The sequence below is a fragment of the Rhinolophus sinicus genome, linkage group LG07, assembly GCF_036562045.2.
Source record: "Rhinolophus sinicus isolate RSC01 linkage group LG07, ASM3656204v1, whole genome shotgun sequence".
NCBI classification, from domain to species: Eukaryota; Metazoa; Chordata; class Mammalia; order Chiroptera; family Rhinolophidae; genus Rhinolophus; species Rhinolophus sinicus.
In genome coordinates this window covers 83,559,655-83,572,064 of record NC_133757.1, presented here as the reverse complement: position 1 = coordinate 83,572,064, position 12,410 = coordinate 83,559,655, and the positions used below count along the sequence as shown (strand labels likewise).

At 50.1% G+C, this 12,410-nt stretch overlaps 1 protein-coding gene across 3 annotated transcripts; it reads right to left on the bottom strand.

Annotated features, from left to right (window-relative positions):
- Window positions 1-2,289: 2,289 nt before the first annotated feature.
- On the bottom strand, window positions 2,290-10,777 carry RAB3D (RAB3D, member RAS oncogene family). Of its 3 annotated transcripts, none has more exons than XM_019745002.2 (5): window positions 10,597-10,777; window positions 8,972-9,235; window positions 8,205-8,323; window positions 7,993-8,117; window positions 2,290-5,140 (listed from the first exon to the last, which is right to left on the bottom strand). In XM_019745002.2, the coding sequence occupies exons 2-5, from the start codon at window positions 9,197-9,199 to the stop codon at window positions 4,953-4,955; spliced, it is 660 nt and encodes a 219-aa protein (XP_019600561.1). In that variant the 5' UTR covers window positions 9,200-9,235; window positions 10,597-10,777; the 3' UTR covers window positions 2,290-4,952. The 3 variants fall into 3 exon arrangements, with proteins under 3 accessions (XP_019600561.1, XP_019600563.1, XP_019600562.1); XM_019745004.2 differs by having other exon boundaries at window positions 9,020-9,235; XM_019745003.2 differs by having other exon boundaries at window positions 10,649-10,773.
- Window positions 10,778-12,410: the final 1,633 nt, after the last annotated feature.

The following is a 12,410-nucleotide window of genomic DNA, read 5'->3' as shown; positions in this document are numbered from 1 at the left end:
GGAACTTATGACATTTACCCAGATGCTTCTCAGTGGTAGCCATGGTCATGGCTGAGAGTAAATAATCCAAGGGCTTATTGATCTTATTGACCATAACAGCCTGAATCAATTCTTTCTTTGGGGATTGCAAATGGTAGTTTAATTTTTCCATCTTTCTCTTGCAGAGATTTTGAGGAGGATAAAATGGGCACATGTCATATTTGCTGTTGCAATCATCTCCCACTTCTGAAAAACACACCTAGTTTTCTTTGAAACCCGCCCACCTCTCACATAAGCCAGGGTGGGCATGTGACCCCAGCTGACCAATCAGCATGTTCCATCTGTCTGACCTCAGTCATCGGTGCTAGCATGGACCCATGATCCCAGACAGCCAATCAGTACATTCCATCTCTCTCACGGCAGTCATTGGTTCAGTCATAGGCATGAGACCCAAGCTGGTCAAAAGACCTGTTCTGGGACTTTAGCTAGGGTGACCAGGAGAGAGCAGCTCCCCTGAACTCACCTGGTTCAGAGGAAGCCACCTTATGGGGACGAGGCTGCAGAGAGATGGTACAGAGAGTAGAGTTGAGAATCCTGGGACCATATGCAAATCTGTGGACCTAGCTCATTGTTGGGCTCTGCAGGTCATACACACTCATGAATACTCAACAAGCATCTATCCAATGCCTGCTGTATGTCAGAAATAAACCGTTTTTACTCAGAACACTTCTGAATCTGGATGTGTGGGGTTTTCCACACCAAGCAATTCTCTGTGGGCACCAATGGGGGGGTCCTACAGTTGAATTCAATTCTGACACTACCCAGAGTCCATATCAGAAGCCACAGGTTTAAGGGCTCAGTCCCACAAGACTGCCCTCATTTCAGATGCTAATTCCAAATATCGAATTCCCAAGTGAGCCACGCTTCTTTCTGACTTGGCTATAAAGTCAGGGGGTTCCTGCCACCCTCCCTACATTTCAGATTTGATAAATACAGTGACTCGTAGAATTCAGGAAAGTGCTTTACTTGCTATTGCCTTTATTATAAAGGCTACAACAGAGGGAAAGCCAGATGCAAGAGATGCACAGGGCAATGTATGGGGAAGGGGCGCGGAGTTTCCATGACTTCTCTGGGAATGCCATCCTCCCAGAACCGCAAAAAGTGTTCACCAACCCTGAAGCTCTCTGAACCCCATTGTTTAGTATTTTCATGAAGGTCTCATTATCTAGGCATGATTGATTAAATCATTGGCCATTGGTGATTAACTCCAGCCTCTCCCCACTCTTCAGAGGACAGGGCTGCGCTGAAAGTGCCAACCCTCCAATCATGGCTTGATTAGACCCATTCCCAGGCTGAAGCTACCTAGCTGTGCACCCCCCGACCCCCACCCCCATCCTGTAATTAGCAGACAAAAGACACTTTTAGCACTCCAGAGATTCCATGGGTTTTAGGAGCTGTGTGCCCGGAACCAGGGACAAAGACTGAGTATTATTTTTTTTATTGTATCAGACAGGAAGAGCTGGGTGTGGTGGTGAAAAGAGAAGAAAAAAATTCCTGCATCTGAGGAGCTGACATTACAGTGAAGGAGACACTTGTTTAAGTTAAATGAGTAAATGACATAGTATTTTAGATGCTGGGGCTATGGGGAGGGGTCACAGGGAAAGAGACATCAGAAATGCTGGAGAGGGGGTTGCAGTACTAAACAGAGAGGGGGGTGCAAAGAGAAGGTGAAATTTGTGGAAAGACCTGAAAGAGGAAGTGAGGGAAGCTGTCTGACTACTTGGGATAAGATGGTTTTAGGCTGATGGGAACAGCCAATGCAAAGGCCCTGAGGCAGGAGCCTGGTGTGTTCAAATAGCAGCAAGGAGGCCAATGGGACTGGAGCAAAGCAAGTATAGGAGGCAGGTTAGAAGAACTGAGGTCAGGTCAGACCATGCAAGACCTTGCCGGCCATAGGGAGAACTTTGGCATTTAGTCCCAGTCAGGTGGGAGCCATGGAGGGTTCTGAGCAGGATTTGACCAGACTCAGGTGCTCACGGGTGCCCTCTAGCTCCTGGGAGGACAGACATTCCTGGTAAGATTAGTTGGGGCAACACTATCCCCCCTGCCCTCCCCTCAGAGGAATTTTCTAGGGCCAAGGTGGTAGCCATGAGTCCCCGCTAGACACAGCCCCAGGCCTGAGCCTCACTGGCCTAAACTGGGATCTGCTGCATCACACGTGGTCCTCAACCAACCATCTGCTTGGCTATGATTCAATAGACCTTTTCCTGGAAATCACATTTCACTAATGGAAATAAGAGAACAACCGCATCTGGGTACAATGGCTTTATTTTTTTCTTGTGGAGAAAAGTGCATGTCTTTCCAGGTGGACATCAAAGAATTGCTTATGCAGGGGAACCACATTCAGCATAGAAATGAGCAGCAGGTCCAGAGCTCACTCCGTAGTGTTTCGGGATCGCCGGGGAGAAGCCATTTAGCAGAATTAGCACTTCAACTCTGAGACCAAATTTCACCAGTTACTTGTTTTTCTAAGTCAAGCAGGAGAGACAGATACAAGAACATGATCCCCAGAGAAGCCACAAAAAGAAAAAAAGCAGAACCCCAAACCACAGCAGCCATGGCAATTTCCCACCAAGCCAGCTGTGGAAAGACAAGTTGCTAAAAGCAAATGTTAAGAAGGGACAGCATGGATGCAGGACCCAGCCTCAGGCAACAGCTCCAGGCACCAGCTCGCACAGCCTTTGGTTTAATTTTTGTTTGTAAACTCAATGAACCTCCAACCCCCACAGTAATCTGTGAGGACATCAGTTTCTGTTCCCCAGAGACCATCTTGAGTTAAACCTCCCCCCCAGACATAAAATAAAAACTTGCATTATTGTTTAGAACAAAAAAATTCTACATGATTCCCAGTCTTGAAAGAACCTGAGGCAGCTGTCTCAGTTGCTACTTGAAGCTGAACTGTTAAAAATGTTGTGTAAACAGAAAGCTTAGGCCTGGTCAGGTCCAAGTTACAGCCAAAGCTGGTTTTATCACATGGGTGGTGACAGTCACCTCATCCCTCAGGCAACGGCTCTCTGACCCACCGTTTTTTTCTGGCAGCAGCTTAGGTAAAATGGACTGGCCAACAGCATCTAGACAGGCCATGGTACATCTTAAGGCTTTTTTAGCTAATTTAACTTCACTTTTACTTTAAAGCAACTAACATTTTTTACTTCCGCCCCAAATATTCAGATCCTCTCATTTTGTGTGTTTCCAGAAACTTGTCCATTTCACCACAGTCACCTAATTTGTTGGCATACAAAGATATCCTCACTTTGAAGCTCTCAGGGCAGACCCTAGTATGGGGTAAACAGGGCCCTCTAGAAATAAATTCAATGTAGAGCTTCTATAAAGGTAAGAGCTATGTTAAACTTAAACCAGACCTTCCCCATGCTCCAAAGAAGGAGGCTGAGATCTTTAGGGCTATAGGAGGTCATTTTGTTGGCAGGGGCTGGGAGTGGAATTGGGAATACAAACCATCCTCTCAGGCCATCCTCACAGTATCTGTTAGGTTATGTGGTGTCAGTTAGTGTTCCAGAGCAGAAAGAGGTGCCATGCCACTGGAGTTTCGACTTTGGTGAGCAGGAAGTACTGCTGAGCTGGGAGGAGGGCGGTGAAGACGTAAATCCCAAACTGCACATAACCTCCCAGCAGAAGCTCCCAGCAACTGGGGACGCTAGCCTCAACCAGGGAGACTGACCCCAGGCCACCCTCCATCAGCCTGCCACTCCCAAGCTATATTGTGATGTACAAGTGACAATGGCACCCCTACCTTCTTGCCCCACCAGCCCAAACCCAAAACATTCCTTAGAGTGACTCTTCCACTGGCAGAAAACATCCCATCACTGGGCCTCACCAATGACATGGCTCAGGAAATGGACACTGGATCCTCACTGGTCCTCAAGTGGGAGGAGCCCAAGTCCTTGTACCAGACAGTCAACAGGGAGCACAGGTTATGGGACCGTTGCTCAATTTCCTTTTCTAACAGGATGTAAAAGATGTGGAAAGACCTTGCTTAAAACACCACCAGTCAAATGGGCCCTGGGGAGGCAGGTCGGGGCAAGAGGGCCAAGGCTCCTGGCTCGGAGGTTAACTCCTGGCACAAAGCCCTGAGCATGAAAGCCAGGGGCTGGGTGATTGTCTACCTGGTCTGACACAGTACATAGTTCCAGAATTCAATCCCGGATCAGGTACACCATAATAAGCCAAAACAGTGTCAGGGACATGGGTGATGTTAAATTCTGGGGAAACTTAGAAGGCACTTCTGGGGTCCCTGAAGCCAGCAGGGGTTCTGACTCCCTATCTCTTGACAACTAGAAAAGCTGCTTTAATACTGCTTTCACAGGCAGAGGATCTGCAAGCCAGAAGGGAGGGTTCTGCCAGGATCAGTCACCTCCTTGCCTTGGAGCCTTCAGGTCTGAGGAGGTTCATGTGCAGGCTTGGGACTAGATCAGGGGACCCTGAGCAAAGAGCTGCTTTCCTATCTAGGGATGAACTCTGAGAACCCACATGGCAGGGGGAAGAAGACAAACCACCTTTGGCTAAATTGTGAACCCCAGACAATGCCCAATACAGAATGGATGTGGGCAATGGCTCTAACTCAGAAGGCACTGTGGAAGTCCCTCCATCAGGCAGGGTGGGAGAGGCTATCCATGCTCCCCCCATTAAAACGCCTGAAAAGCAGCAAGCTCATGCATGTCAACATCCCCAGACCCTGCCTCTAACGCAGAGTCCCCAGGGTCTGGAGCCTGTGACAGGGGCTGCTTGGGCAGGCTGGTGGCCATGGCGAGAACAAGTCACACAGAAGTAGGGGGCAGCTGACAGCTGACGGAAGGGAAGGGGGCACCCTGAGCTTGGAAACAGCCCTTGTGGCTCATGCCTCAGTCACAGTCCCTGCCAAGGCAGGAGGGGTGGCCAGGGGTTGGGGATCGTCTCTAGCAGCTGCAGCCGCTGGGCTGGGGAGGTGGGGTGTCCCCCAAGGCTGGGCCTTTCCCATTGCTGCCTGGACTGGAGCTGGGTTCCAGGGACTCGTTCATCTTCTCGCAGATGACGTCCACCAGGCGCTCAAAGACCTGCTTTACGTTTATGTTCTCCTTGGCGCTCGCCTCGAAGAACTCGAAACCTGGATGGACATAGATGGGGGCACCTGTGAGACCCAGAGGGGCAAAGCCTGGGCTGTGGCATCATACAAATCTGGGTTCCAAGCCCTGTTATGCAGCTGTGGGCCCATGACTGAGTGCCTTAGTCTCTGAGCCTCAGTTTGCCCATCTATAAAATGGGAACCATGTTGATAAAAACCTGTGGTAGCAGCCCTGCTCTGAACTATCCTAGGCAGTGGCTGCAAGAGTCCAGGTAATAACATTCTGGTGCCCAGAAGGGATGGGGTGCCTATGGGTAGCTGCAGTTCAGCTTTCCCCCAATTGTGCTGCACAGGAAGGTACAGTGAAAATATTTATGTAGACTTTTGAAATGGAGCCAATTATTTCACATGTTCTAAAAAATGCACTCTGGACCAAATAAAACACAGCTAAAGACTGGCTTAAGCCCGTGGAACCACCAGTTTGCAATCTCCATTAGGCAGGTAATGGCAGTTTCCCAGTGTCTGTGGGGAGCATGCAATGCTCACAGTTCCTGGCCTAAAGAAAGAATGCACTAAAAATGGTAGTAATAATAAGTTCTTACATCATGCTTACTATGTGGCAGGGACTTTTCTAAGTGCTTTACAGAAATTAACGCATTTAATGATGCTCTTAGGTTTGTCCTATTATAACCCACTTTACAGATGAGGAAACTAAGGCACAAAGAGGGAAAGTCACTCATCTAAATTCACACAGGTAATGCATGGCAGAGCTGGGATTCACACCCTGGCTGCCTGGCTCAAATAATAGCTGGTAATAAATATTAAATATTTTAAATATAAAAAAATAATAATAAATATTCCTATTGTACCACCTTGGGCTCCGGGAACAAGTACAGGCTGGCTGATTCCTCCTGGGGAGGGGGGATGAGAGGTTGCTTTGAGTACAATCTTAGAACCATTAACTCCCAAAGGTGGGAGGTGGTACAAATGCTTTGGGGATTTGCCCAAGGTCCCTCAGCTAGAAAAAGTAGCCCGTCAACCTGAAAATAAGGTGTACATGATGATCCTTCCTGCACCCCTAAAAGGCTGGTTCAGAATCTGCCTGCAAGGAGCTGTCTCTGAAAGGTCCCCGATGTGTCCTCACCTGCCGCACTGGCCAATGTGGGCCAGAAATTCAAACAAACACCCACCATATTACACACAGTGCAGGGTAAATGGGTCTGTACCCTGGGACTTGCCATGCGGCACTATAAAAATGTAATTGTAATGAAATAGTTAGGTGTGTAATTATCCATTTCCTATCCATCTCTGCTACTAGAACACTGGCTCCAAGAGGGCAGGATTTCTGTCTGCCTTGTTGCCTGAGCAGTCAGTGCCTGGCATGAAGCAGGCGCTTGGAACTGCTTGCCAAATGACTGGATGGATGGATGGATGGATGGATGGATGGATGGGTAGATGACAGAGGCAGGGTACGAACTCATATCTACTCTGAGCCTAGTGACCATCAATGTCACCCCGCTGTCTTCCTGGGCAAATCTGGCATTTCCTTATCCATGTGTGGCTCTGCCTCAAATAATCTGAGTTCTTTTCATTTTAATACTTTTTTCTGATTATAAATATTCGCTGAAGAACCTAGAAACTGCTAAAAAATATCAAGACAGATATAAAAACTATTAAGATCACAAAGAAAGCGATTGAGAAATAATTCAAGTTAATGTTCAATTGAGGCCAGCATTCGCTTAATCTTTCTAACAGCCCTATGAAGTAGACTGTTTTCATCTCCGTTTCCTAGGTGGAGAAATGGAAGCACAGAGAAGGGAGGTAATGTGCCCTAGGTTACACAGCAATTGCAGACTGGGATTCTAGCTTCAGAGTCTGGACCCCTAACATGCCCTCCCTACAGTAGTTAGTTCGTACCCTGCCTCTGTCACCTCCCACAGGGAAAGTCCTGGGAGAGCCTAGAATACTCCAGGACAAGATTTTCATTGAACTTAAATTTTGAATGGATAATCCATTCACCTGATTCAAAAAAATAAGACTGAGAAGTCCCCATCCAAGCCTGGTTCCTTTCCTCCCAATTCTTAAACACACAGGTCACCACTGTTACTAGTTCCTTCTGTATCTTTGCAGAGTTCCTTTAGGCAAGCGTAAGCATATATTCTTATTCTCATCCTTTTTATACACTAATGCAGGTGTTGTCATACTTCAAGGTGCAGGCCAAATCTGGCCCATTGCCTGTTTCTGTAAATAAAGTTTTCCTGGCAGACATTCATGCTCATTCATTGATGTATTGTCTATGGTTGCTTTCAGGCAGAGCTGAATAGTTGTGACAGAGACACTACAACCAAAAATATTTCCTATCTGGCTCTTTAAGCAAATGTTTGCTGACCCCTGGACTAAAGGAAGCAGCCATATCCACTGTTCTGCAGTTTGCTTTTCCCATTTAGTTAGATATCCCAGAAATCTGCCATAACAGAACATAAGAACACCCTCGTCCTTTTTTGTGGCTGCATAGTATTCCACTGTGTGGACATTATGTTTTGCTGCTTCCTCCACTGTGAGACATGTGGGAGATTATGCAGGTTTCCTTGCTACTAACAGTACTGCAACTTGATATAGTCACCACTCCCTACATGGGTAAGGATATCTGTAAGATAAATTTCCAGAAACAATTTGGCTGAGTCTGGGTTCCCAGGGATGCGGTCAGGAAGAGGGGATCTGTGGGTGAATTCCCTGGAATTAAATGGAGAAGGTGGCATACACGTAGGCATTTTTCTGGGCAGGTCCTCAAAGAGCAAAGGGTTGGTGACTGTAGTTGGACCTGGGATCTGAGGGTGGGGATGGGGTTTGGTTCTGGGAGGCTCAAGAGCCTATGGCCCAGGTTGTGCACTAACCAAGGTCATCGGCGAGCCTTCGGCCGTCCTCGGCAGGCACAACACGCTCATCCTCTAGGTCACACTTGTTCCCCACGAGGATGACCTGAGCATTGTCCCAGGAATACGTCTTGATCTGTGTGGCCCTGTGGAGTTTAAGGGCTATTAGGCCAGAGATTTGGGGTCAGAGGAGAGGGCAAAGGTCAGGGGGTGAGTGGTCAGTAAGCACTCACCAATCCTGCACGGCGGTGAAGGACTCCTGGTTGGCAACGTCATACATGAGCAGGAAGCCCATGGCTCCTCGATAGTAGGCTGTGGTGATCGTGCGGTAGCGCTCCTGGCCCGCTGTGTCCTGGGGAAATAGTGGGGTCAGCCAGCTAGAAGTCACACTGTTCCCCACCCCACCGCTGCAGGGCCCTGTCTGAGGTGGGCATTGCCCTGTGCTCACAATCCCAGTCTAATGAGCGAGACAGGGACCTGCCCCAGTATGATGGGAGAAATATGGGCTTGCCCCTGAGGAGTTCCCAGTCTGAGGGGTCAGTGACCTCTCACTGAGCAACTTCATAACCACAAACAAGAGCTACCTGGACCAGAGGGTACCATCTTGATGCAGACACTCTGGTGTCTGTTACCATACAATCATACCAGAAGCTGTGCTGGGAGCAGGGGTGTGGACACCTGGCAGGTGCTTTGGGGGCCTTTGGGCTCGCACCTGAGAAGGTACTCAAATCTCTTCCCCATTATTCACCAGGACTTCTAACTGCCTTGGCTTAGTACGGACTCCCCCTCAGATATCACTGGGCGGGGCATAACCCCTCTTGCTGATGAATTCATCTCATAGATAATACCCCATATCCTTCACACCTACCCCATGCCCCCTCCCTGACTCGGGGCCATTCTCCCTCACCAGGGACCCCTTTCCACAACCCTAAACCCTCACAGAGACTTCCCTGGAGGGACCCCAGCTGCAGACGCATGGACAGCTAGCTGCCCGGCCCACCCAGATCTGCAGTTTGATCCTCTTGTCATGGCGGTAGACGGTCTTGACCTTGAAGTCGATGCCCACTGTGCTGACGAAGGCGGGTGTGAAGGAGTCATCTGCATAGCGGAACAGGAAGGACGTCTTGCCCACACTGCTATTGCCAATGAGCAGAAGCTTGAACATGTAGTCAAAATTCTGGTCTGCTGCATCCCGTGGGCCTGTCGGGGGGTCTCCAGCTGATGCCATCCTGGTGGGGAGCCTCCTGGAGGGAAGCCTGGAACCCTGCAGGGAAATAAAACACCAGTAACCGCTTCAGTGTGTACACCAGACCTGGGTTCAAATCCCAGCTCTGCCACGTGGAGGCCAAGTTACCCTGAACTGATCACCTGCTTTCTCTAGGACTTAGTGTCCTCCTCTGGAAAATGGGGATGCTTGTCAAATGCAAGGGCCCAGGATGGAGAGTGCACGGGGTGCCTCCTCTGGTCCTGAGGAACCAGACCCAACAGAAGGTGCAAGTGTGGACTTTGCCCCCTGGTGAGCAGCTGGTGTGGCCCAGGTGTGAGCTGGAGGGAGGCGGGGGTGGGGGGGGCCTGCCAACTGGATAGAGTTCCCCCCCTCCCAGGCCTGGGTGTTGACTTTGGCAGGTGTCAGCCACCAGCAGGGTGCCTGCCCTGCCCCCACACAAGCCTAGGTTAACCCCTCCCTGATCCCCATGGGGAGGGGGTTTCAGTGGATCCAGTCCAGGTTTAAGCCTCCAAATGGGTACTATCACCTTCTGTTTGTCAAAGAGGCCGGGCCCATCTCGCTCAGGGTAGAGCTGACTCACACCAGCCCCAGTCCCAGCCCACAGAGGCCAGGGTGACCATCCTCAAATCTAAGGAAACCACCCCAGACAGCTAATAATCAAGAACCCCACCACCAGGACAACCACTCCCTTCCAGCCCTGGTCCAGTCTTTCCTGGACAGAGTACCAGAGTATCTGGGTCCAGAACACCCCCTCAACCCTCATGGCCTCAGTTTCCCCAGCTGTCTGTGTCTGTTCCTGAGCTGCATAGGTAGGTTCTAGAAGGCCTGGTTGAATGGAGGGCACACCCACAGAGAAACCCCTGGCAAAACTCTTTCTCAACTGCCTGTGGGGCTTTTTTCCATTTTAAAGGAGGACACAACTGGCCCCCCTTTCCTGCCCAGCCCTCAGCCCCACCCTATGTTCCGGGAGAACGAGTTTGAGGAGGGGAAGACGAGACAGGAAGCCTTTCCCCAAGCTGGGCAGGCTTGCCAGGCTGGGGCCCCCGCCCCCTACTCCACCTCCAGCCCACCTGTCAGACCACCTCTTTCTGCCTGCCCCACCTCTTTCTCACTATCTTCCGACCCTCCCTCACGCCTGGCACTGGGTAAGGGTCCCGGCATTCGGCCCTGTCTCCCTTCGCTGGATTTGGGGTGCCACAGCCGGTGCAGGAGAGCTCAGGAGCTTCCTCCCATCACCATATGGTCCCATCTCATGTTCCCAGCTGGGCTCTCGGCCCCGCCCGCGCCCTATTAACGCCCCCGGATCAGCCCAGCTGGGTGGGGGCGAACTAAGGGGCGGCCCCCGCCGCCGGCCTTTGTTCCTCCGGGTCCCCCCAAAACCCCCTGCTCCCCCAGACCTGCTGGGACGCGGAGGCGCGGGGCGGGGTGCGCTCCCTCCAAAGGGGTCACCTCGTGTGGGGGGTCGCTGCCCGCGGGGTCTCCGTCTCTGAACTCGCTGAGGCCTAGCCTCCGCCGCGACCCCGACCCCGCAGCTACGGCCGCCGCTGCCCGCAGCCACCCGGATCCCGCGCTGGCTCCGCCCAGGCAGGGGAGGAGGGGCCGCACCCGGGGGAGAGCGGGGCGGGACCGAGTCCGGGGTGGGGCTTGTGGAAAGTGGGGGGAGGTGCAGAGGTCCAGGGCCCGCCCCCCAACAATAAACTTTGCATTTGTCTTATCTATAGGGCTCCTACTATGCGCAGAGCGGTTCAGAGCGAGGATTCTGGAGCAGGGTTTGAATTCCAGCTCCACCGCTTCCTGGCCATGTAACTTTGGACGTGTACTTAACTTCTCTGGGCCTCAGTTTTCCCTATCGTCAAGTGGTTGATAATAAGCGTCTCCACCTCACAGGATTGTATGTGGATTCTGATCTGAATTAGTGTTTGTAAATTGCAGCGCCTGACCCTGAAGTGTGTAGATTCCTTTGCCAAATAGCCTTAAGGGCCCTTGGAATTAATCCCCCTTTTACAAATAAGGAAACTGAGGCTCAGAGAGGGACAGCCCCTTGCCTGAGGCCAGAGTAAGGAAATTTGGCACATCCAGTCCCAGCTGAGGGCTGAGTTTTCTTCAAGACAGGAGAGGATCTGCAGTTATAATAGTTCAGTCTTTGTTGGTGTTCAAATTCCAACAACTCCACCTGAAGCCACTTGCTGAACTCTGAGCTCCATTATTCATGGGAACAGCAGGTGCCTCTAAGGACTGCATGAGAATGAAGAGAGATGACATATATCAGTCAGGAATGGCTGACATATGGTTAGTAACAAGCAGCCCCAAAGCTTCCATGGCGCCCAACACCCAAGGTTTGCTTCTCAGTCACACTGGTCATTCTAGTGAAGGGAAAATGTGAATCATGCACTTGCTTGTATAGTAGTCCTCCCTTATTTGCAGTTTCCTTTCTGTGGTTTCAGTTACCTGCAGTCAACCACGGTCTGAAAATATTAAATGGAAAATTCCGGGAATAATCAATTTATAAGTTTAACATTGTGTGCTGTTTTGAATAGCATGACAAAATTTTGTGCCATCCCGCTCCATCCCACCTGGACGTGAATCACCCCTTTGTCCAGCATATCCACGCTGTGGATGTTCCCCACCCAACAGTCACTTGGTAGCCGTCTCGGTTATCAGATCAACTGTCGTGTATCACAGTGCTTGTGTTCAAGTAACCCTTATTTTATGTAATAATGGCCCCAAAGAACAAGATGCTGGTAATTCAGATATGCCAAAGAGAAGCCATGAAATGCTTAATTTTAGTAAAAAGGTATGTCTGTATAGGAAAAAACATAATATATATGGGGTTTGGTACTATCCACGGTTTCAGGCATCCACTGAGGATCTTGGACCGTATCCCCCATGAATAAGAGGGGGACGACTATACACTTCTCTTTGGAAGTGACTTGTATTGTCTCTGCTCACATTTCATTGGCCAAAGCAAGTCATATAGTCACCCCCAATGTCAATGGGGTGGGAAATACTCTCGTTCCATAGGGATCAGAACTAGCTATTTTTACAATACATGGTATGTGCAATAGTTAGCTCCATGCCTGGCATACAGCAGGTGCTCAACAAATGGGCACCATTATAAGAAGAGCTTAGGGGCTGCAATAGCTAACACTCCAAATCATGATGCCTTGTGAATGCGGAAACAGAGGCCCTCAACTCCACCTTTGACTACCCT